Source organism: Bufo gargarizans, chromosome 4, assembly GCF_014858855.1.
Source record: "Bufo gargarizans isolate SCDJY-AF-19 chromosome 4, ASM1485885v1, whole genome shotgun sequence".
NCBI classification, from domain to species: domain Eukaryota; kingdom Metazoa; phylum Chordata; class Amphibia; order Anura; family Bufonidae; genus Bufo; species Bufo gargarizans.
In genome coordinates this window covers 69192634-69216901 of record NC_058083.1, presented here as the reverse complement: position 1 = coordinate 69216901, position 24268 = coordinate 69192634, and the positions used below count along the sequence as shown (strand labels likewise).

General features: G+C 43.4%; 1 protein-coding gene across 1 annotated transcript; it reads left to right on the top strand.

Annotated features, from left to right (window-relative positions):
• Positions 1–3440: 3440 nt before the first annotated feature.
• On the top strand, positions 3441–12123 carry RRM2 (ribonucleotide reductase regulatory subunit M2). Its single transcript, XM_044290363.1, has 10 exons — positions 3441–3600; positions 3678–3755; positions 6621–6764; positions 6878–6994; positions 8546–8679; positions 8967–9061; positions 9635–9768; positions 9848–9952; positions 10558–10671; positions 11646–12123. Exons 1-10 carry the CDS (start codon positions 3514–3516, stop codon positions 11796–11798), a joined length of 1161 nt encoding a protein of 386 aa, XP_044146298.1. The 5' UTR covers positions 3441–3513; the 3' UTR covers positions 11799–12123.
• The last annotated feature ends 12145 nt before the right edge of the window (positions 12124–24268 follow it).

Here is a 24268-nt window from a genome sequence, read left to right as displayed (position 1 = left end):
CAAACATATGCTGGTATGTAGCCCTCGGGGCGCGTCCGCACACCCTGCAATAACACAGGCACTGGTGAACAGACACAGGACAGATGCATTTTTTCTTTACATGTTTTGTTCCTACTTCAGCCCCCCTACAATAAAAGGGTCCATTCACACGTCCGCAAGTGTTGTGCGGTCCGCAAAACACGGACATTGGCCATGTGCAGTCCGCATTTTGCGGACTGCACTATGATGTAAAATTGCGGAAGGGATGCAGACCCATTTTGCGGACGTGTGAATAGACGAATATACTAAAAAAAGAAAACAAACAAAAAAAACAAAACAAACGCACACTCCAGCAGCTAATAAAATTTGAATAATTAAAGGGCTGGGCCCATTTGGGACATTGATAACATATCACTAGGCTATGCCATAAACATTAGGGCTCCTGCACATGAGCGTAAGAACCTCGTGCTGCGGACTGCAAATAGCATCCACAATGCATGGGCACTGGCCGTGTGCACTTCACTTGCGGATACAAAGCCATTGATCTGAATCCGCAATTTACAGCCAAATATAGAACATGTCCTATCTTTTTGCGGTGCAGAGGCACGGACCTGAAAGCTCACAGAAGCGCTTCCGATCCGTGCCTCAGCTCTGCAAAAGTCCTATCTTCGGTCGTATTTTGCAGATTGCGAACCCGTTCAAGTCAAGCCCCAGAGTGCACATGACTGGTGCCTGCATATTGCAGACTGGCCGCAATACGCACAGAGCACTTTTAGTATTTTTTCCAGGGTCACTTTTGAGGAAACCTGTCACCTGGATTTTGTGTATAGAGCTGAGGACATGGGTTGCTAGATGGCCGCTAGCATATCCGCAATACCCAGTCCCCATAGCTCTGTGTGCTTTTATTGTATCAAAAAAACTATTTGATACATATGCAAATTAACCTGAGATGAGTCACACACAGGACTCATCTCAGGTTCATTTGCATATGTATCAAATCAGTTTTTTTACACAATAAAAGCACACAGAGCTATGGGGACTGGGTATTGCCGATGTGCTAGCGGCCATCTAGCAACCCATGTCCTCAGCTCTATACCCAAAATCCCGGTGACAGGTTTCCTTTAAGTTCCCAGTCCGCCCCTGGTCACGCGTGATGGTTAATGTGCAGCTAAAACATCACCAAGACTACTAGAAGACCGCTTTCAATGTGGATGCAGGTTTTACCTGCAAAAACATGTTCTCATTTCTATTGAGAACGGCTGGGTATACAGGGACAACTCTGGCCAGGGACCTCTAGTTCTTTTGAAAACGGTGTTGGTCCTAACCAAGAGGCCGCCTTCATGTTAGGACCCATGTAGTCGAGGACCTTACATTATACAGCGCCTTCTTGCACTTTACATGCATAACTGTAGGTACACAGCGCTCACCCATTGGAACGGAGCTGCAGCTGTTCATAATCTCCACTATCACTTCAGGTCTTCTATCTCATCACAGGGGCAGAGTGCAGGATCCATCACAAGACGGCCAGCAACAACGCATCGTGGGTCCCACTGGATCCATCATATTACAAGAGGACGCTATTTTTACCTTGCACACAGATGTGAACAGCGCCCAAAGCACCTAGGAGTAATAGATACCTGTGAGGATTCTACATTCAACAAACTTTATTGGTAAAAACCTAAAGCTTGCACTACAGAACAACCCATAAAAGCAGCACAATAGACTTCAATGCATTTCAGAGTATCAACAATTCTGCAGTCTCACATAACCCGCCGATATCAGGAAGTTTTATACACACACTCACTCGCCCCCTTTACCCACTAAAGTCTCGCATACGTATTCGTTCATGCCGCAAGTTTACATATTTTTTTTATCAGGAGGACGCGGGAAACATTTCAATCCTCACTTCCGTGCAGCACCGCCAAGGAATGAAAGCGAGGTTTGGAGCGCAGACACACGTGACAGCGAGGCAGGCGCTCATTGGATGGAAAAATGTTGGGTAACTTCTCCCAGCCAATAGAACTCGATCGTTCGCTCAACAAAACAGCGCGCCAAATTAAAGCTAGTCTGTGGCGCGCTGGTCTGTCAGTCACGTGATGTTCAATTTCTGGCGGGAGTTAACCAGTTCCTTCCTGGCGCGGACCTTCGGTCTACACAATGGACTTGTACTTATAACGTGTTTACATTGAACAGATTTGCGATGTGCAGCTCAGCAATGAGGATGACTTATGAATCGCTGCTGAGACGTAGTTCAAGCACGTTTATTATTGGCGTTTACCAAATTATACGCAATGGGGCTTAAAGGGGTTTTCTCATCTCAGACAATGGGGGCATATCGCTAGGATATGCCCCCATTGTCTTATAGTGCGGGTCCCATAACATGCCGTCCAATGCCATGCACATTTACACTACGTGTGGCGGTACATACGTGACATGCCATCCAATGCCATGCACATTTACACTACGTGTGGCGGTACATACGTGACATGCCATCCAATGCCATGCACATTTACACTACGTTTGGCGGTACATACGTGACATGCCATCCAATGCCATGCACATTTACACTACGTTTGGCGGTACATACGTGACATGCCATCCAATGCCACGCACATTTACACTACGTGTGGCGGTACATACGTGACATGCCATCCAATGCCACGCACATTTACACTACGTGTGGCGGTACATACGTGACATGTCGTCCAGTGCCATGCACATTTACACTACGTGTGGCGGTACATACGTGACATGCCGTCCAGTGCCACGCACATTTACACTACGTGTGGCGGTACATACGTGACATGCCGTCCAATGCCACGCACATTTACACTACGTGTGGCGGTACATACGTGACATGCCGTCCAATGCCATGCACATTTACACTACGTGTGGCGGTACATACGTAACATGCCGTCCAATGCCATGCACATTTACACTACGTGTGGCGGTACATACGTGACATGCCGTCCAATAATAGATACCTCTGACTGTGACTAGGCCACACATGTACTACAGGCACTCTCCATAGAGGTCAATGAAACCTGACAACCAGGAGAGATGAAAAAACACCACACAACCACAATGGCGCACCCTCATGATGTAAAGTAAACCCATCTTCTTTTTGACTTTCCATGTAACTGGCTGTTGAACACCTCACTGCACCGTGGATGCAGCAGTAATGGAGAACCGCCTATACAGTGCACAATCACATATTACACAGTAATGATTCATATTTGGGGCGAAACTTCGCATCTATTGTGTAAAAAGGGCGCACTTTTTAAGACTGTAGTTTGGTAACAGCTGTCTCTCCTTCCAGCGCTTCTGATTGGCTGGTTTTGCTCCCCCTGTCTTTCAGTAGGCGCCGCCCCATCCAATCAGCTGTCAGTGTCTGTAGCTTGTCTTTACTCCCGATTGGCTGTTTTTCCTGGCGCCAAATGCAAACAGGGTATAAAAAGGGCAGCGGCGGCAAACGTCCCTCATCTTCCCCTGCTCTGTACACACTCATCCTCTGTGCCGGACTCTGCTGTCACCATGCTCGCCTCACGTAAACCTTTCGCTGCTGTCAACGAGAACGGCTCCCCCATGAAGAACCTGTCGCTGGTCGACAAGGAGAACACGGTGAGTGTCGGAACGGCCGCGGAGCCCCGCTCTTCTGCGCTCTGTTACCCGGCTAATAACTTCCCCTCTTATTGCAGCCGCCAACTCTGAGCAACACCCGCATCCTGGCCAGTAAGACCGCCCGCAAGATCTTCCAGGAGGCCGAGACTGACTCGGTGAGTGTATGTCCTGCAGTGCAGCTCCGTGAGGGAACAATTACTCCCATCAGCGTCATGGTTGTACGAGATGCCGGATGAGGGTTGTGTAAGCCGGGAGTGGCCCCTCCTTGGCGCCAAATGTGGGGGGGAGGGTGCACGAGTGACTTTTACGCTGCCCTTTGACAGAGCAGGCATGGAAGGGGTTAAGCTTGCCTTTTAATTGTCCCTCCTAGAGTGCAGTCAGAGTTGGGGCTTTTTACCCCAGAATCAGGAGTGCGTTAAACTTTATCTAGTCATAACTCACACGATCTTTGCTTCAAATACCTCGAAGCTGGTGTGGCAGCACCCTAAGGTGGGGGCATGTATTACCCTCCCCCACCGCCAGCAGCTCTACTTGTGCACTATGAGGACCCTGCACCTCCATGTATAGCATTGTGCATATAGCCATGTTGGGGCTTGTTCACATACTGCAGACTCCATTAGTATCTGTAATATAGGTACTGGGCCCTGAATGGGAAATATAGCTGAAAAGGTTTATACTGCTTTGGATCTGCAGTTCTCCATGTGAACTACTTGGAGGGGATGTGTCATGAGAAATCACCTGCCTTTGAGTATAATTCTAAAGAATCTTTAATTTTATGTAAAATCCTACACTTCTGCCCCTGGCTGCTAAATGCAACAGGCACTACTACTAGAGCTGTACAGATCACTTTACTGCAGTTTTCGGCTTATCTCGCATTCTAATCCTGCATTTTGCCTGTGATATAGATAATGCAGAAACCACTAGTCACAATTGGTGACTTTCAAAGCGTAAAAGCTCCATCCAGGCCTCTGCACAGCTCAATCATGCCTTCCTGTAGAAGCACTGCACATTGTCTATGTCCCATGTGGCTGCTGTAAAGGAGTTTTCTTAAAGGGCTTCTGTCACCACCCCCCCCCCCCCCCCAAAAAAAAAAAGAGAACCTCATTTTTGGGCATATTAAAATCCTTATTGGATGACTATTCCCTATATATGGCTCTTGCCTTGTTCTGTGGCTTGGTTTCACAAAAAAAATCTAGCTTTTAAAATATGCAATTGACTTCACTACCAGCAAGTAGAGCATCTACTTGCTGGTAGCCACTGCGTCCTCCTTTCAAAAAACGCCCCCCTCCTGTTGATTGACAGGGCCAGCGAGCGCTCTCCTCCTCTGGCTGGCCCTGTCTGCAATTCAAATTCTGCACCTTACATGTCTTCATTTGGCGCAGGCGCTCTGAGAGGACACTGCTTCCTCAGTGCACCTGCGATGTCACCTCTAAACCCAAGAGAAGACATCATCGGCGCAGATGCACTGAGGGAGTGCTGAGAAAGTGAGTGTCCTCTCAGAGCGCCTGCGCCGAATGAAGACATGTAAGGTGCAGGATTTGAATTGCAGACAGGGCCAGCCAGAGGAGGAGAGCGCTCGCTGGCCCTGTCAATCAACAGGAGGGGGCGTTTTTTGAAAGGAGGACGAAGTGGCTACCAGCAAGTAGATGCTCTACTTGCTGGTAGTGAAGTCAATTGCATATTTTTTGTGAAACCAAGCCACAGAACAATGCAAGAGCCATATATAGGGAATAGTCATCCAATAAGGATTTTAATATGCCCCCAAAAAGTTGAGGGGGGACAGAAGCCCTTTAATTTTTTTATTTTAAATATGAATCATCTGTCCCCTTGCTCATTAAGTCTTCAGACCATGAGACATATCAGTCTCCTCCATTCAAGCACATTCTGTACTGGCCTGCAGGGGAGGTGTGAGGTTGAGGATGGGGGTGGTGGTTGTAGTCCTGAATGGTCCACTACGGATCAGGCAGTGAAGTGACAGGTGCAACCCCACTTCCCCCTTAGCATGTACCCTGGACCTTCCGGGTGTCCTGTTTGCAGTGCTTGGAACATTGAGCAACCAGTGGGGGTTCAAGGCGGGAATGGGCAGATCAGATTGGGTGCAGACATATAACCAGTCTGACTTGATTTATTATCAGTTCTTTGCTGTAGTGTCACAGTACAAACATACAGCTGGTCTAGTCCAAGTATTTGAGTAGACTTTACCCAAAAGGCTGCATATAGGAGGTGACGCTTATGATCTACCCCAGTCTTTCCATACACTTGCAGTTGTTCCAAAAGTGCAATTCCTTAAAGGGGTATTTCCTTAACATACAATGGGGGCATATCACTAGGATATGCCCCATTGTCTGTCTGATAGGTGCATGTACCACCTCTGGCACCTACAAGGGGAGGCCTGTGGCGGGAGGACCCCAGGTTTCCCAGGGCATGTCCACCTAGCACCGCTCCCATACAAGTTGTCTGAGCCAGTGGCCCTATTGAAATGAATAGAGGGTGCATGCACCCTGCACCGATCAGACAATGGGGGCATATGCTAGTGATATGCCCCCATTGTATATTGTAAACCCTTTAATATTCTGCATTGCCCAGCTGCATGGTGCAGTATTAGTGCATAACACAAGTTAGTCACTTGATCTAAGTCTGACTCGCTCAAAGCATGGTTCTCAACCATCTAATGATTTAGTGCTGCTTTCCCAGAGGGATTTCATATCAAGGTTGCTTTTTCTGGTACCTTTACTTAGGCTTTATGGACACAAGCCAAAAATACAGTCCTGTGCAATCTGCAATGGAGATGTAGCAGTGCATGTGGTGTGCTCTCCTTTACTTTGGGACACCAGCACCTATCTGACATTTGTGATTTATCCTAATTATGTGCCATAAAGTAAGAGAAATCCTGACATGACTGCACTATACCTTCAGTCACCACATAGTTGTATTGTTAAGTGACATGTTGGGCTTTTAGTTCTACAGTCATTATGTTGATAGATCTAGTGCATTGACTTTCATTTTTATATTCTCTGCAGGTTAAAACTAAACAGAACCAGAGCATTCAGGATGAGCCCCTCTTAAGGGATAACCCCAATCGTTTTGTCATCTTCCCAATCCAGTACCATGATATCTGGCAAATGTACAAGAAGGCAGAAGCTTCCTTCTGGACGGCAGAGGAGGTGAGCCGATCAGGATCTTCAATAGACTTGCTCTGTACTAATTTATAGTATAACTTGTCTTAATGGCTATATACATGCCTGCAGTCTGACTTACTGAAACCTGATCTTTATAGGTGGATCTCTCCAAAGATCAACAGCACTGGGAATCCTTGAAGGATGAGGAGAGGTTCTTTATTTCTCATGTGTTGGCCTTCTTTGCTGCCAGTGATGGCATTGTGAATGAGAACCTGGTAAGTGCACACATGGAGTCTCATGCTAAACTGGTATAACTGACAGTGGGCCCAGATCTACTAATTCGTGATGGGAAGTTCGGATCTTTTAGGTGAATCGGTTCATTTGAATCAGCTCATTCAAATGAACCGATTCATGAATCGGATCTTCGGTTCACTTGCTGAGTCACTGACTGCTGAGCTGACTCAAAGTGAACCGAAGACTCTAGGGGCCGGTGTGCACGCGCAGATGCTATACATTCGATTCACAATCACTTGCTGCTGCTGACTTGGTGCAGTTGGCACTTCAGCTCTCTAATTAGTAATGAGTCAGGATCAGGAAGAGTGATTTATGATAGTGGAGGGAAGCTGACTCGGGACAGGAGTCAGAAGCTGTCACTGTGGTGTGCAATGTGCATTGTTACCCAGTGACAGCAGTCTGACACTGACAGTAGTACAATGAACCAAGTTAAGTGAATGCACGCACAGGGAAAAACTGTGCTGAATTGATAACACAGTAACAGTCACTGGCTGATAATAAAATAGGCCCCACAGTCATCACTCAGGAAAATAACAAAAGCAGCCAGACAGCCTCAGTGTAAACTGTTCTCCAGTCTGACTCACAGCTTTTAACTCAAAGAATCGAATGAGTCACAAACTAAGTCGGATCTCCAGATTCTTTTAACTTGTGACTCATTAGATTCATTTCTATTCTTAAACTCCCTGCACTTGTGTTACTCAGACAACTCAGAGCTGCTAGTGCTTGCCCTGCCCCCTCAGCTCTGGTGGTTGGTGGGAGGGGCTGGCGAAAGCCAGCTTCTACTCTAAGATCATATTACGCTCCTCCCGAGTCCCTCCCTCAGACTCCCTGCTGCCAGCGAGAGGTGAGCGTCTCTGCATTGTCTGTGTGACTGAGAGCTGCCCATGCCATAGGTTCGCCATCACTGTTGTAGACTATAGCCTACTGATATACAAATGTCAAACAGGCCTAAGACTCTCTTGAATAGTGGAGTGATGTTGGGGGTAAATTGCTATTCAGTTGTGGTACCTTTCTCAGAAACTTGTACCTTTTGTGTATTTGCAATAATGGTCTGAAAGGCTATGTACACCTTTGGGGCAATTTGTTAGTGCAGTATACTTTGACCTAAAAATCACTTTCAATTCATCTCAACAATATGAAAAAAAAATTATGTACGGAGCTGACATGCTCTACTAGCTGCCAGTGGATTGTAGTCATCCGAGGAGCAGCTGGACTCCTTATCTCTGCTTCCTGACATCATTATAAAGTAGCTAATTTGTTTTCTTGCTGATAAGAATGTGGCTTAAATAAGTGTTTGACCTCAGTTTAGAGAAGGCTTATTAGATGACTAGCACAAAAGGTTTACCCTTTGACTGAAATGCTCAATATTTTTAATACAGACCAATTGGAAAAATTATTTTTAGCCAAAAATAAGTTTAATTCAAATATAAGACTCCAAAGGTGTACATAACCTTTAATAGCTCATCTGAAGTATATAAGATTTCTACCATAATTGTGAGCATCAGGACTTAATATGTGACTTTGCCCACCAGGTTGAGAGGTTTAGTAAAGAAGTTCAAGTAACTGAGGCGCGCTGTTTTTATGGCTTCCAAATTGCAATGGAGAACATTCATTCAGAGATGTACAGTCTCCTTATCGACACTTACATTAAGGATTCAAAAGAAAGGTAAGTCTTCATGGGTTATTTCATAGCTGCTGGCTCTGGGGGATGGTCCTGCACTGGGATTGCTTTCATGGTCAGTGTTTGATCACTGGAAATCCCTCTAACACTGAAAGCAGCCTTGGTTGCCTTATGTTCTGAAGATGGATTGAGTTTCTGTTCTGTAACTGGCATCTATGGACTTAATTAATGACACATTGCAGTGCATTTTGAGAAACCTTGTTAGAGGTGAAAGACCAATGCTTAATGTCCATAGGTTATTTGAATATTGACAAGTATTAATGTTTTTACAGGGAGTTTCTGTTCAATGCCATTGAAACACTGCCCTGTGTAAAAAAGAAGGCAGACTGGGCACTGCGTTGGATTGGTGACCAGCAATCAACTTTCGGTAAGATTTAAAGTACTGGGTAACTCATGGTGACCCTTGTCACAAGGCTGGCTAAGTGTCAGGTTTCACCCTTTCAAGACCAGACTTTTTTTTTTTTTTTTTACTTCCAGCCCTCCAAAGCCATGACTTTATTTTTCATTCACATAGCTGTATGAGGGCTTGTTTTCTGCAGGGCAAGATGCACTTTCTATTTGTAAAATTTGCAGTGGGGAAATTCCAAATGGGGTGAAACTATGAAAACTTACTGCCAGTTTTTTATAAGATCTTTTCCATGGGTTCATATGCAGTAAAACTGACCAGTTCCCTTCATTCTATGGGTCAGAACAATTACAATGTCACAATTTTAATACTGAGACAAATTTATTCTAACCCTGTAACTTGTGTAAATCTGAGCTTTTTTGTAGGACAGTCTGTACTTTCACTGACCTTCTGGGGTGGCTTTTTAGTGGGAAGTGAAGCAAACTGCATTATCAATTTTAAGGCTTTTAGTTTGCTGTATAGAATACATTTTATATTTAAAGGGGATTTTATTGATGACCCTATCCTAAGCTGAACTTTTTTGCCTTTTTGTAGGTGAACGTGTTGTGGCATTTGCTGCTGTTGAAGGTATATTCTTCTCTGGATCATTTGCTGCAATCTTCTGGCTGAAGAAACGTGGACTAATGCCTGGTCTGACCTTCTCCAATGAACTTATCAGTCGTGATGAGGTGAGCAATCTGCTTAACACTGAATATTAGTTGTGCTCTTTTTTTTTTGAGCTGGGTGACTTATCTTCTACTTTTTCAGGGTCTTCATACTGACTTTGCTTGTCTAATGTTCAAACACCTTATACACAAGCCGACAGAAGAGCGTGTCCGAGAGCTGATTGTTGATGCTGTTGGGATAGAGCAGGTCTGTATTTCTTCCCTGGCCTCACTCGCATGTAAATGAATAACCAGTATGCTTTCATGGGACACCACATCAAAAATGCTTCTTAATCATACTTTTGGCTTTTATAATGCTTTAAAATGGATAGTGTGAAGTGTAAGTAGTTCTTGTACACAGACTCTGGAGATTAAAGTTTTGGCCATAACTTGGTCATCCATAGAAGCCCATCACATACATTAACCACTCCTGTGACATTCATAGCTTTTAAGATCTGATCTGGCTTGCATGATAGGACCAGCATCTCTAGAATGCCAGTAGTATTTCTGCCTCAATGATCTTGCCTGCATGGTCCCTGCTGTCAAGTGGTTAACTTGCTCTTGCTAGATAGCTGGAGTTGTAATATCTGGATTTGTGACTTGCACTGCTAGGGGGGGTAGTTGTGGTGTTGAGATGCAATGGGGCATAAGGCTGATGGGCTTGTATACTTGCCTATAGAGCCCTTACTGAGCAGACAGTTGGCTTTCTTTCCCGCATTAGGACATTCCTATTTCAGGTAGAATTGCTTGCACAGTATAGTAAACAAATTGGTTGTAAGTCAGCTTTCCTAAAACTTGCTTTTTTTTCTTCAGGAGTTCTTGACTGACGCATTACCCGTAAAACTCATAGGCATGAATGGCACTCTGATGAACCAGTACATTGAGTTTGTGGCTGATCGTCTCATGTTGGAGCTTGGTTTTAGCAAGGTATGATACAGTATTGAGTCTTAACTACATTTGCTGCCAATAACTTGGAGCAGTCTTGGGCTACATGCACTGTTCTGCAGATCAGCAAACAGATGCCAGCATGTGCAATCTGTAGAAGGGTCACCATTTATAGAAACAACAAAACCTATAGAAAATATACAGGGCTCCATATAAATGACTATATTCATATACAAAAATCCATATTGGTTTATCATTACAATTGCTACACATGATTGACAATTAACATTTCAAATGTTAAAACACAAGACTGGCCCATGATTGCAGATAGAACTGTGTATATATAGTGCTAATGTATCATGATCAGTAAATATATTGCTCCATGTAAGGCATAAGATGATATTGTAGAGTGTAATGGCTACAGCTAGGCAGAGTACCTAATTACTGCCCACACTATATACATCTAATGTGATAAGAGTGGCAGTGAGTCATAGCCTTGCCAAATTGCAGAAATAAGCAGGGTTTTGAACAAATTACACCACTGGGTATAGCAGTGATTATGACTCGCACCACTGCACAAAGTAGCACAGATACATCAATACCATAAAGTCCAAACAGACTATAAATAACAAACGGTACAACAAGCTGAATACATAGTTATTTTGATAACTTGCAACATTAAATGAGGGTACTTGACCCACACTTGGTAAGGTTTTTTTTTTCCTGGTCAGTATAAAATTTCAATATCTCAAGCAGGCACCACCAGTCTAATCTCCTTTATAGAAATGCCTAGTCTCTGCAAAAGGGACAAGAATACACCATATGGGTCCACAGAACAGCAATGGATACAGATGGCACACTGCATGCTGTCAGCATCTCTTGCTGCCCCATTGACGTGAATGGGCCCACATCTGAGCCACAAATGCTGACAAAACTATTGTGTGCATGAAGCCTTACACTTGTTTAGCTGACTGAAGAAACTGACTTCATTTCAATGTTTTGCTGATTAATTTCAGATCTTCAAGGCAGAAAATCCCTTTGACTTCATGGAGAATATCTCCCTAGAAGGAAAGACTAACTTCTTTGAGAAAAAGGTTGCAGAATACCAGAAGATGGGGGTGATGGCAAAGACAGCAGACCATAAATTCACTCTTGATGCTGACTTTTAAACAAACTGAACATTTCCAGTGCAGTAAGATGGGGCATTTTGACTGGTTGTCCTAGTCTGCCTACAGCAGAATTGGCACCTGTTAGTGACTATAAGCTCATGTGTTGTCCTGTGACAGCACATTTGTATTTTCACACATGCTAGTTTACAGATGTTGGCATGTGTGAGTGATAACACTCATGGGTACAATGTTGTACAGCTTGGTGTATGTATTATAAAGGGTGCTGTGTACTCTGCAGGGGAAGAGCTGCTTGATGGCAGTAACTTTTTTTTTTTTTTTTTTTTAGTGTTTTTATCTTTTTTAGTCTGAACTTGGCACTTTAAATTAAATAAAACCTTTTAACAAACCTTCATATTTGTGTTTTAATATGTAAGACGGAGCAGCCACATAATTGACATTTAATTGTAAGGTGATTGAAAATTCAAATGCAGAGCTGGCTTCCATGCAAGATCTGGAACTGGCTCATTGCCTAAGAACGCACCAAAGCCTCATGCCAGAAAACCCTGACCATATTGTGCTTGCAGCCCTCAACGTTTCCTAGCTGCTGCAAAGAAAGCAGATCTAGAATCTTGGTTTCATGAATGCTTACTGTGGCAAACCTAAGATGCCTGCAGTTTGCAATGCAGGAATTGCCCACATGATTTTAGGATGCTGCCAAGCAGTGCAGTTAAACTGTGCAATTAATGCCTTATAACTGCATTGTGAATGCATGTTTAAAGGTAGCCTGTCTAGAAGCCTAACTATACACTGGTTCTCCATAGCAGTCATCTAACTGTTAGCTGTAGCTGGCTAACTTCAACTGCACTGTAAAGCAATATCCTGGGAAGTTGGGGTACAGGATGGGAGTGGTAGTGGCCCTAATGAAGTGTGGGTATACTTGCTCATGCTGTTGGTGCAGTGGAATTCTAGTACTGAATGAGGCTAGAGTTCTACAGAACAATATAGACCTCTGAAATGCAGTGGCACCAGCAAGGATACGGAGGCACTCTGGTGACAATTCCACACTTAGGTGATACTGGCCTAGTCGTTTGGTGATGGGTGGCCTGGCTGTAGTCCCTCACCTTCTAGCAGTGTCTGTCAATGCAGGTGTAGCAGGTTACTGCTGTCTTGAATCAAGGCTTTACTTGAGAACAACTTGCAGATTTCTTCAGAGAACTACTACAGGAGCTTCCCCTCCACACTGGCCTTTCAGCAACTCCACCTCCTGGCAGGAAGCAGTGCCAGCCCACTCCTAAGGGGGCAGGAACAGGGTGTATGCATGGAAAGCTTACATGAGATTTGTGTAATCTGACCAGTTACTGGTACTGTACTGCAGTTCGGTTCCGAGTGGTACCTTGGAACTAATTCGGAGTTCAGTTAAGTTTTTTTTTTAACGGTAAACTTAAGTCTGTGAAGGTTCTAATTTATCTAGGTCATGGTATATCTGTAAAGAATAAATCAAGGCAACTGAACTTACTGTAGATTTCTTGAACATTTCACTCATTCTTCCAATGAGCTTTCTCAATTCTGAGTGACTGTACAAGAATTCTCTGGGAATAAATATGTAACTGAATCAACATCTGGTTGGGTATAATTACCAGATGTTGATTCAGTTACATATTCCCAGAGAATTCTTGTACAGTCACTCAATTGCAAAAGCTCATTGGAAGAACAAGTGAAATGTTTCCTAGAAATCTACAGTAAGTCCAGTTGCCCTAATTTATTCTTTAGATATAGTAGAAACTTAAAGGGTTTCTATCACTTCGTTGCACATATTTAGCTGTCAGACACTAGCGATCCGCTAGTGTCTGCTCTGCCCAACCATCCTAATATAATTGCTTTTGGGGCAGCCGTTTTGCTAAAAAAACTTTTATTAATATGCTAATGAGCCTCTAGGTGCTATGGGGGCGTCATTAGCACCTAGAGGCTCCGTCTACCTTCAGAAACTGCCGCCGCCCAGCGCGTCCCTCCAGCCCGCCCATCTCCTCCTGAATGCGATCCTCCTTGTGAGCGCCTGTATTCGGCGCATGCGCAGTGAATGTCTGATAGCTTCCCTGCTCAGACATCTCCACTGCGCCTGTTCCTCGGAGCACTATGATGTCATCGCGCAGGCGCAGTGGAGATGTTTGAGCAAGGAAGCGGTCAGACATTCACTGCGCATGCGCAGAATACATACGCTCACAAGGAGGATCGCATTCAGGAGGAGATGGGCGGGCTGGAGGGACTCGCTGGGCGGCGGCAGTTTCTGAAGGTAGACGGAGCCTCTAGGTGCTAATGACGCCCCATAGCACCTAGAGGCTCATTAGCATATTAATAAATTCTTTTTTTTTTTAGCAAAACGGCTGCCCCAAAAGCAATTATATTAGGATGGTTGGGCAGAGCAGACACTAGCGGATCGCTAGTGTCTGACAGCTAAATATGTGCAGCGAAGTGATAGTTATGCAAATACACATCCTTTGGGATAATTTTGTTGCTGTATGCTGTACATTAGGGGTGGGGAACCTCTGGCCCATGGGATAATTTCATGTGCCCCCTGGCAGAACATAGTCCAAATGCTAATGACTGCTTCCATTCTGTAAGCGGTCATTAGCATGCTGGAGGCACAGGAAAGTGAACTGTACTGTCTGTACCCTTTCCCTAGTCTTCCAGGCCTGGCTCTGTCCTTAGTGTCAGCTCTTAGTGCACCTAGGCATATGCAGTATAGTGCAGTCAGGTCACAGTACAGTGTGGCAGGAAGACTACCAGTGGGTGAATGTGCACAGTGGCAGCGCTGTCTGGAGCTGGAGAGGTAAATTTATTTTTTATTTTTTGGTCTGGCGTCCAATCTGAAGATAGTGCTGGGTGGGAGCGGATTTGAAGAAGAGTCCCAATACGTATGACAATGGTGTCGCTGCGATTCCCAAATGTGAAGTGGGTACAGTTCAGACCATGTGTTTTTGAGAGACCATGTGCCTTCTATCCAGAAGGTTGCACCTCTTCAATCTCGATGCATCCAATATTTAACACAGGCAAGTCAATCAGGTCCCACTGCCACCAAACTGAAGGCTCCTGTGGGATGTCATAAAATATAGGTATTCAAAGCCTTATCAATAGTTATCAATCTTGGGCGATATTGTCATGCCCAGATATTTGAATGAAGACAAAGACGCCAGCGTAATTTGGATAATCTTGATTTCTTTTTATTGTATGGTTATTGCTGCTTTAAATGTTACATTTCGGCCATGTGGCCTTCTTCAGACTGCTGTGAACATAAGATATATCATTTTAGTATACATTTCATATAGAGGGAACATGTAATTATGACTGAACATATGAGAATATGTGCATATCATAAAATTCCATCTAGGTACACCATTTAATTAAAAATTCAATTCATCTCAAACAAATCAGTTCATCACAAAAAAGGGGATCTCAAAAGCAAGAGACCAGTATCATGTTCCGGAATGGTCGTCCTGTAGTATTATCCAGAAGTTGCATAAATTGTCATTTGTAAGTCCCTTCAAAGTTGACTGTCATGGTACCGCAATCAATCACATTCCCATCAAGATCATAATGTTACCGCTACATTAATCATCTAATACAATGTATTAAGGAAAAACTGGTAAATTCTAGCAGGTGCAGAAAATATCAACATAGTGTGCTATAAGTTGTACTATTGAGGTCAAGGAGACCTACCGGCGTCCGGAACTTGCTTGCCTAATGCCGCTGGTGATGAAGGGAGATCAAGCGCAATATAGAGATAAATTTGCGGAGACAGCGCTGAGTGCAGAAGATAGTCTTATATTTAAAGGCAGCCTGCGTCTCTGCCATGTGTGCATCACTTCCGGTATCGGCTGTTTAACCCGGAAGTGAGGTAATCGGTGAACTGCACGTGGAACGCATTAGAGACTTCCGGTATCGGCCGTACAGACCGGAAGTGAGGTAGCCAGTGGAACGCAATCGCGTGACCCATGAGACGCACCCACCTGATCCATGGGACGCATCTGCAATTCCAGAGGATGCTAACATTAATGGAGTATAATATGGAGCTGGTAGGAATACATGGATAAGTAAAAAGGATATATCATATCCTTTTGTGACCACAAAGAAGAGGGGAACTAAGAATAAAGTTGGGTGGTGAGCAGTGAGCTATTGCAGCTCTAGTTGTGTGAAGAGAGAAAAAAAAAAAAAAAAGAGGCACTGGCGGGACGAAGGTTGCTGGGGTCGGAACATAGGGCACTAACCATTTGTGCTAAAGGGGAGCCCCGGACGGCACGTGCCTGCTGATGGTGAAGTGGTGGGGTCCTGGCACTGGTGGAGATGATGTAAGGGGGCGCTTGGTCCCTGATATCCTGCCCTAGTTGTATTGACTTATACTGAATCAAGAATCCTGAATTTCTGAATTATATTAACCCCCATTGACTCTCGCTGACATTTGCTGGCCTTGGAGCGGTGAGGTCAACTCCGCTTGTAGTGTTTGAAAGGGGGGCCACTTTAGTTGTCTGAAAGTGGAGGACTGTCCACAGGCTCTTGTGGTGATGCTGGGAGCCCCTGTTGCGTACCCATGGGACTGCAGCTGACAGAGTGTCAATTTTTTTGCTGTGAACGTGGTTGTAACTATGGGGGTGCAGATTGAAGTTGTTGTGGAGTGACAGAAGTAAATCCTGCACTGAGAGATCTGCAGACAGCTATTGAGAGTGGACTGCGTCAGTGTGATCGGAATCGAATTAAAAAAAAAAAAAAAAAAGGATAGAGTGGGGGAGGGGGTTCGGGATGTGCCGTGCTACATTCAACAAATTCCAATAATCCCGATTGAAATCCCTATACCCCCTCAAGATATTTAACTGTACTACAGTGCTCCGAACTAATCTGCCATCGGATTATATCGCCTATACGTTGGGAGTCTAGATCTCGACCCCCAAACCCCTTAAGAAGCCTCTCTTCTCTCGGCTGGATTCTGCTGATATTATGGACTTCTTTTCTTTCTTTTCTTTCTCTCTGAACTAGTTTGCGTATCTAAATATGGAAGTAATTTATTGATTGATTGTATTTGGAAGAGGGAAGGAAAGGGGGTGGGAGGGAGAGGGGGTAGGGGGGAAAAAAAAAGGGGTAGAAGGGAAGAAAGGAATAGGGGGGGGGGGAAAGGGAAAGAAATAAAAGGAAGGAGGAAGGGAAGGGAGACAGAAAGAATAGGAAGGGGAAGAAGGGGAGAATAAAAGAAAAAGAAAGGGTGAAAGAGGATTAAGAAAAGAGGGAAGGGATCTTGGAATGCCGTCGAAAAGAAGGGAGGAGCAGCGTGGCCCCATGGGGGGTACTACTAGGCGATCAGCAGGAGGGGTTGAAAGTGGGCCCAAACAAGCGGGTCTCAATAAGTACCTGGTCCCGAGTTCACCTGGGCTTAGATCCCCACAAAAATAAAAAATGGCGGACGCCAGAGTACAGGAGTTGACACAGGAGACGCCAGTGGAGGGGGGGGGCGGGGGATAGGGGAACACCAGTGACATATACAGAAACGGACGTAAAAATGGTGCAGGATATACTCTGCACTGTCTCAAGGATGGAAAATTTAATGGGTAATTTAGTAACCCAGCTTGGGGCAGTGCAGACGGATGTTATGGTTATTAGAGCCGAGATGGAAAAAGTAAGACAGCGCCTACAAGAGATGGAAAAAAGGATTCCCACCCTAGAGGAATCTGTACAGAAATTAGAGAAGGAGGTGGCTCATTTAAAACAAACAAATGCTAAGATGGAACAAAAATTGGTAGACCAGGAGGATAGATCAAGAAGAGCTAACATAAGATGTGTGGGGATCCCAGAGCGAGCGGAAGGAGGAAATTGTACTGAATTTATGGAAAAGTGGTTCAGGGAAAATAGTAAAGAAGGTACCCTTTCTCCCCTGATTTCTGTTGAAAGAGCACATAGGGTCCCCACCAAAAATAGGGCGCCAGGGGATTATCCCAGATCCATACTGGTGAAATTCTTATTATCTAAAGATCGAGATGAAATATTATCTGACGCAAGAACCTCGGAAAAATATTATATACAAGGGGTAAAGATCAAACTTTTTCCAGATTACTCATTTAGCACCAATGCGCAAAGAAGAGAGTACATGTCGGTCAAAAAAAGATTAAGGGAGGCAGGCATAAAGTATAGCTTACTTTTTCCGGCGAAGTTAAGGGTGGAATATAAAGGCAAGACCTCATTTTTTCAGACTCCGGAGGAAGTTAGTGAATGGGCGGATGGAGAGGGTCTTTGAGGCTGGTGGCGGGGGGTGATAGGAGTCACGCTAAGTTATGGAGTCGCCCAGACTGCTGGCCAGCAGAAGGGGGGACTATATTGAGGGGAGGGCATATATGGGGTGGTGGGGACGTGGAGAAATTTTTTTTTTTCTTTTTTTTTTTTCTTTTCTTTTCTTTTCTTTTCTCCTCCCCCTCTGTTAGATGGTTAGGATCCTTTCGCTGAATGTGAGGGGGCTCCGTGAGAAGGTTAAAAGATTTGCTATCCTTGAGTGGATGAAGAGGTTTCTGCCAGCCGTCATCTGCCTCCAGGAGACACATTTGGATAAGGAATCAGTAAGATGGTTAGAGAGGGGATGGGTAGTGGCGGCATATCATTCCGTATATACCACCTATTCTAGAGGGGTCTCTATTTTGGTACATAATAAGATTAAGTTTGAACTTTTGGCACGTGAGGCCGACGATGATGGCAGATATCTCTTTTTATATTGTTATTTAGAAGGGATTAAAACTGTAATTGCAAATATATATATTCCACCACCATATAAACCAGATGTTCTGTATCAACTGTATAGATTTATGTTAAACAAACAGGAATGTATATTGATTGCGGTGGGCGATTACAATGCGGTTATGGATCCACTCAGGGATAGGACATCTAGCAGGGGGGGAGGAGTACAAAATGTAGACTTATGTAAGGTAGCCAATGAATTCAATTGGGTAGATGTTTGGAGGGTTCAGCACCCGGATGAAATTAGATATTCTTGCTATTCAAAAACACACCAAACTTGGTCGAGAATAGATATGACCTTTGGAAATAAAAATTTAATGTCCCAAAATAGGATTACGACAAAATATATACCCATGGCTCTGTCAGATCATAATGCAATGGTGGTTGAGCTGGATTTGAATAAAGATAATACTCTGTCAGTGTTTAAATTCAACTCTCATTGGCTGCCATTGATTTCAGATACAGAGAGTATAATTGAGGAACTAAAAAATTTTTTTATGGAAAATAACGGTTCTGCTGGTAGACTTGTGGTTTGGGACACTTTCAAGGCTTTTTTGAGGGGAATTTTGTTCAAAAGGGTAAACTACTGGAAAAAAAGAACTAGAGAGAATGGGAAGGCATTGGAGAAAAAATTGCAAGAGGCAGGGATGGCAAGTATGAGAAATCCTACTGTACTAAATAAGAGAGTCTGGGAGGAAGAACAGGAAAAGATGAAGATTTATCAATTAGAGAAAAGTAGGAATGAATTGCTCCTTCAAGGCATCCAACTAGCCTCGGAGGGTGAAAAGGTTGGCAAAATATTAGCAAATATAGTGAGAAATCAAAAAGGGAAATCATGGATAGGTGCAATTAAAGATAAAACGGGTAAACTAATCACCACACCTGAAGGTATTAAAAAAGTGTTTTGGGAGCACTTCTTAGAGTTATATAAGTCTAGGGTACAATACTCAAAACAAGAGTTAGATTTTTACTTGGATGAGATTGCCCTCAGTAGGATATCTAAATCCCAAAAAGAATATTTGGAAAAAGAAATAACGGTGGCAGAAATAAATCTAGCTCTAGGGAAGGTTAAATCCGAGAAAGCACCGGGTGGGGACGGGCTCCCCTTTGAAATATATAAAACCTTTTCCCAGGTTTTGGTACAAGAATTAAAGATAACACTGGATGAAGCTCAAAAACTGGGTGACCTACCGAATTCTATGAAGGAAGCAATTATCACACTAATCCCAAAAAAAGGAAAAGAACCAACAGATCCCGGCTCATACAGGCCAATATCCCTGTTGAACACGGATGTTAAAATTCTCGCAAAAGTCCTAGCGGACAGGCTTTCAAGGGTCATTAAAGGAATAATAAATAAAGATCAGACAGGATTTATACCGGGTAGAACAATATACTCCAATATAAGAAGGCTATTTCTCAATATTGAAGCCAACAGACTGGATGCAGGGGATAAAGCGATACTCTCACTGGATGCTCAAAAGGCATTTGACTGTATTGAATGGGAGTATTTATGGGCAGTATTAAGGCGAATTGGTATAGGGGAAGGATTTATAGGGTGGATTCAGTTAATATATCTAAATCCCAGGGCTAGAGTAGTGGTGGACGGGAGCTTGTCCCTGCCTTTTGCCCTATTTCGGGGCACCAGGCAGGGATGCCCTCTCTCCCCACTGCTATTTGCCATTGCAATCGAACCCTTGGCAACCATAATAAGAAATGACAAGGAGATTAAAAGTTTTCAATACGCGGGTGGAGAAGAAAAATTGTTAATGTATGCGGACGATATATTACTTTTTTTGCAAAACACTGGGGACCAGTTTAACAGAGTGATAGAGATAATAGATAAGTTTGGGTTCTTCTCTGGTCTAAAGATAAATTGGGGGAAATCACATATGTTATTATTAGGAGATAGACAATTACAGGGAGATACACAGGTGCATACTCTCAAAAAACACGAAAATTTAAAATATCTCGGCATACAAATCTCCGGAAACATAGAAGAATATGAAAAACTAAATGTCCTTCCCTTAGTAAGAGAACTAAGAACGAAAATACACATATGGAAACGACTGCCAATGTCAATCCAAGGTAGGGTAAATTTAATAAAAATGGTCTTTCTCCCAAAGATACTGTATGTGCTTCAAAATGCCCCAGTTAGAGTACCGCAGACTACCTTCAAACTATTTGATAGACTAATGGGGGACTTTATTTGGAAGGGTGCGATCCCTCGAATAAAGAAGGAAGTCCTTCAGCTTCCAGTGCAGGAGGGAGGATTAGCAGTCCCCAATTTGTTTCTATACTATTTAATAACTCAATATGGGAATATAAGGGTAGTTTAGATAGTCAAGTGGGTAGGCAAGAATTAAATAGATGGGGTTGGAAAGAGGGAGGAAATCACTTAGAGGTGTTGGAGTCTGGTTTTTTGGGTAAAAAAAATTCTGACAATAGGATATTAAATCTAATAGAACACGTATGGGGGGAAATTAAAAAGATATTGGAGATTAAAGGGTTTTTGAAATATACACCGATATGGAAATTTTTTTATTTAAAAGAATTAGAAACAATAAGGGACTATATAGACTGGGGGAAAAAAGGAATGATATATTTAGACCAGATCTTCGAGGAAGATAAGCTGAAGGACTTTAATACAATGGTGCTGGAATTTGGGATCCCCCATACTGACACCTATAAATATCTTCAACTCAGGAATGCATTGCGGACAGTGGTCCAGGAGGATAGGTATAGGAGGGAAAAATCTGACAGGTTGGATAAGTTTATTGCAGTAGGGGAAGGAGGAGGAACAACCACAAGGAGATATAGGCTTTTGATGGAAGGTAAGAGAAAAACGATTACAATGCTTGCTGTAGGAAAATGGGAAAAGGATCTAGATTCCCTTACAGAAGATAATTGGAAAGATGCTCTCAAAAATTATGCGACAATCTCGGATAGGGGCTCACATAAAATCTCACAATTCTTTATAGTACACAGATTACACCGATCTCCATGGATGTTGAAAAGAATGGGAGTGAAAGCAACAGATAAGTGTCCAAAATGTTGGGAGGAGAGAGCCGACTTAATACATTGCTTTTGGAGATGTCCCAAGCTCCATAGATATTGGACAGAAATAATGGAAACCGTATCTTTGCTTTTGAAGGTTCGACTGCCCAGAGATCCAATAATTTGTATCTTAGGGGCAACTGAACATTTGAAGCTAAATAAAAAAACACGACTGGTTCTGAATAAAGTACTATTCCAGGCCAGATTACTTATACTAAGGAAATGGATAAAAGTAGACTTACCGACAGCGGGACAATGGAGAAAAATGATAGATAATTTAATTAAAGAAGAACGAGTGATGAAGAATCATAAAAAAAGGTCATTAAATCTCGACCAGGTATGGAAAAATTGGCTGCTTTAGTGTTGGAGGTGTTTAAATTTCCTTTTTTTTTTTTTTTTTTTTTTTCTCGCGTCCCACGTGGAGGGTGGGGGGGGGGGGGAGGGAGGGGAAGGGAAGAGAAAAGGAAAAAGAATTGTAATTACTATGTTTAGAGCTAGAATAATGTGTTATCTCCATTTCTATGGATCTGCTTTGTATTCGAAATTTAAATAAAAAAATTATTTGGAGATAAAAAAAGAATAAAGTTGGGAAAAAGGTAGAAAGGAAATGGGGAAAAAATATAGTAGTAAAAGAATAAGGAAACTGAATAATGAGAGGAAAGGAAAGGGGAGGGGGAAAATGAGAGGAAGGAATAGAGGGGAAAGGAAAAATTCGTACCTGGGATTTTACTTTCCTTGAGTCCGGAGGCAGCACATATGGGTTAATAATGGGTCATCTTCTTTCTAGGACCGCCCACCTAGTAAAACAAGTAATCAATTAGTTAATTAAATTAATAGCCTTGCCTATAAGGGACCCCTCCCAGAATGCCTCGGCGTGTTAAAGAAATAGACTCAGACAAACATATGCGCAAAAGAAATTTATTAGGGAGGGTAAACTTGTGCTGCCTCCGGACTCAAGGAAAGTAAAATCCCAGGTACGAATTTTTCCTTTCCCCTATCGTCCTCCGGCAGCACATATGGGATTTTTATAGATCTCATAGGGAGGGACTTTCATCCACGGCTGCTGACAAAACCCCAGTACCAAAGGCTGAGCTCCTAGCATTGATGTCCAGACGATAGTGCTTAGCAAACGTCAGAGACGATGACCATGATGCGGCGTTGCAAATATCTTCAATGGGAACTTGCGCCATTTCTGCCCAGGATGTTGCTGCAGCTCTGGTGGATTGGGCCCTGATTGGAAAGGGTGGAGGAAGGGCTTCAAGAGAATAGGCTTCCATAATTGTGGACTTTATCCACCTTGCGAGAGAGTCCTTAGAAGGCAGTTGTCCCTTTCTTAGACCAGCGAAGAGAACAAAAAGATTTTCGGATTTCCTGAAGTCTTTAGTTCTTTGGAGATAGATTTGTAATGTTCTTTTAACATCTAGAATATTCAGAAGTATCTGTTGCTCAAATGATTCTCTATTCTTGTTAGCTGAAGAAGGCACTTTCGGCAGGAAAGTCTGAACTGTACGCAATAGGACTCCATCTGGTAAAAAGCGTACATAGGGAGATCTGGACGACAAGGCTTGTAGTTCTTCCGGCCTCTTAGCGGAAGTGACGGCCGTCAGAAATAAAGCCTTGTAAGAAAGCCATTTGAGATCTACATCTTGTAAAGGCTCAAAAGGTGCTGAGGTAAGGCTCTTTAGGACTAAGGAAAGGTCCCAAATAGGTGTAGGATCCCTATGCACTGGTTGCAGTCTTCTAACTGCCTTGAAGAACCTGAGGATTAGAGGCTGATGAAGGAATTTATTTTCTGTCATGGAGTTAATGGCAGTCATATGGGCTCTCAAGGTATTTGGTTTGAGACCTTTCTGAAACCCATCTTGAAGAAATTGCAGTACTGAAGAGACGTCAAGGTCATTGTAGCCAGAATCAGAACTCCAGGAAACAAATTTCCTCCATATTTTAGAATATTTCCTGTTAGTCGAGTCTTTGCGAGAGGCAAGAAGAGTATTAATGACAGACTGTGAGAGACCTTTTGCTTCTAATTTAGATCTTTCAACTTCCAGGCGGTAAGATGTAGACGGTCTAGACTCTGATGATATAGGCCGTTCCGGAGAAGAAGATCCGGACGTGGAGGAAGCTTCCAGAATTCTCCCCTGGACAGATGAAGGAGTAGAGGGAACCATGACCTCCTTGGCCAAAAGGGGGTTATCAATATTATAAATAGAGGCTTTTCTTCTACTATTTTCCGTAATGTCTTCGGAATGAGAGAAACTGGGGGAAAAACGTAGGCGGAAAGGTTCTTCCAACTCATTGAGAAAGCATCTACTACTGCAGGATTGTTGGAGATCTTCAGAGAACAGAACCTGCTTAACTTCTTGTTCGTTGCAGATGCCATCAGATCCCAGAACGCACAACCCCACTTGGCTGCAATGTTTTGGAAGACAATAGGATTTAGTTCCCATTCCGCTTGGTTGACTATTTTCCTGCTCAGAAGATCCGCTTGAGTATTCGAGGAGCCTCTGATATGCAGAGCTTTCAACTCCGCAAGATGTGATTCTGCCCATTTGAAAATCTTCTTGCATAATTGCAGAAGGGGCCTGCTCCTCGTGCCCCCTTGCTTGTTCAAATAAAATACTGTGACAAGATTGTCTGAACGGATCAGCACTGATTTCCCTGACACCTCGGTCTTGAACATGTACAGTGCTAACAGTACAGCTTTCAATTCT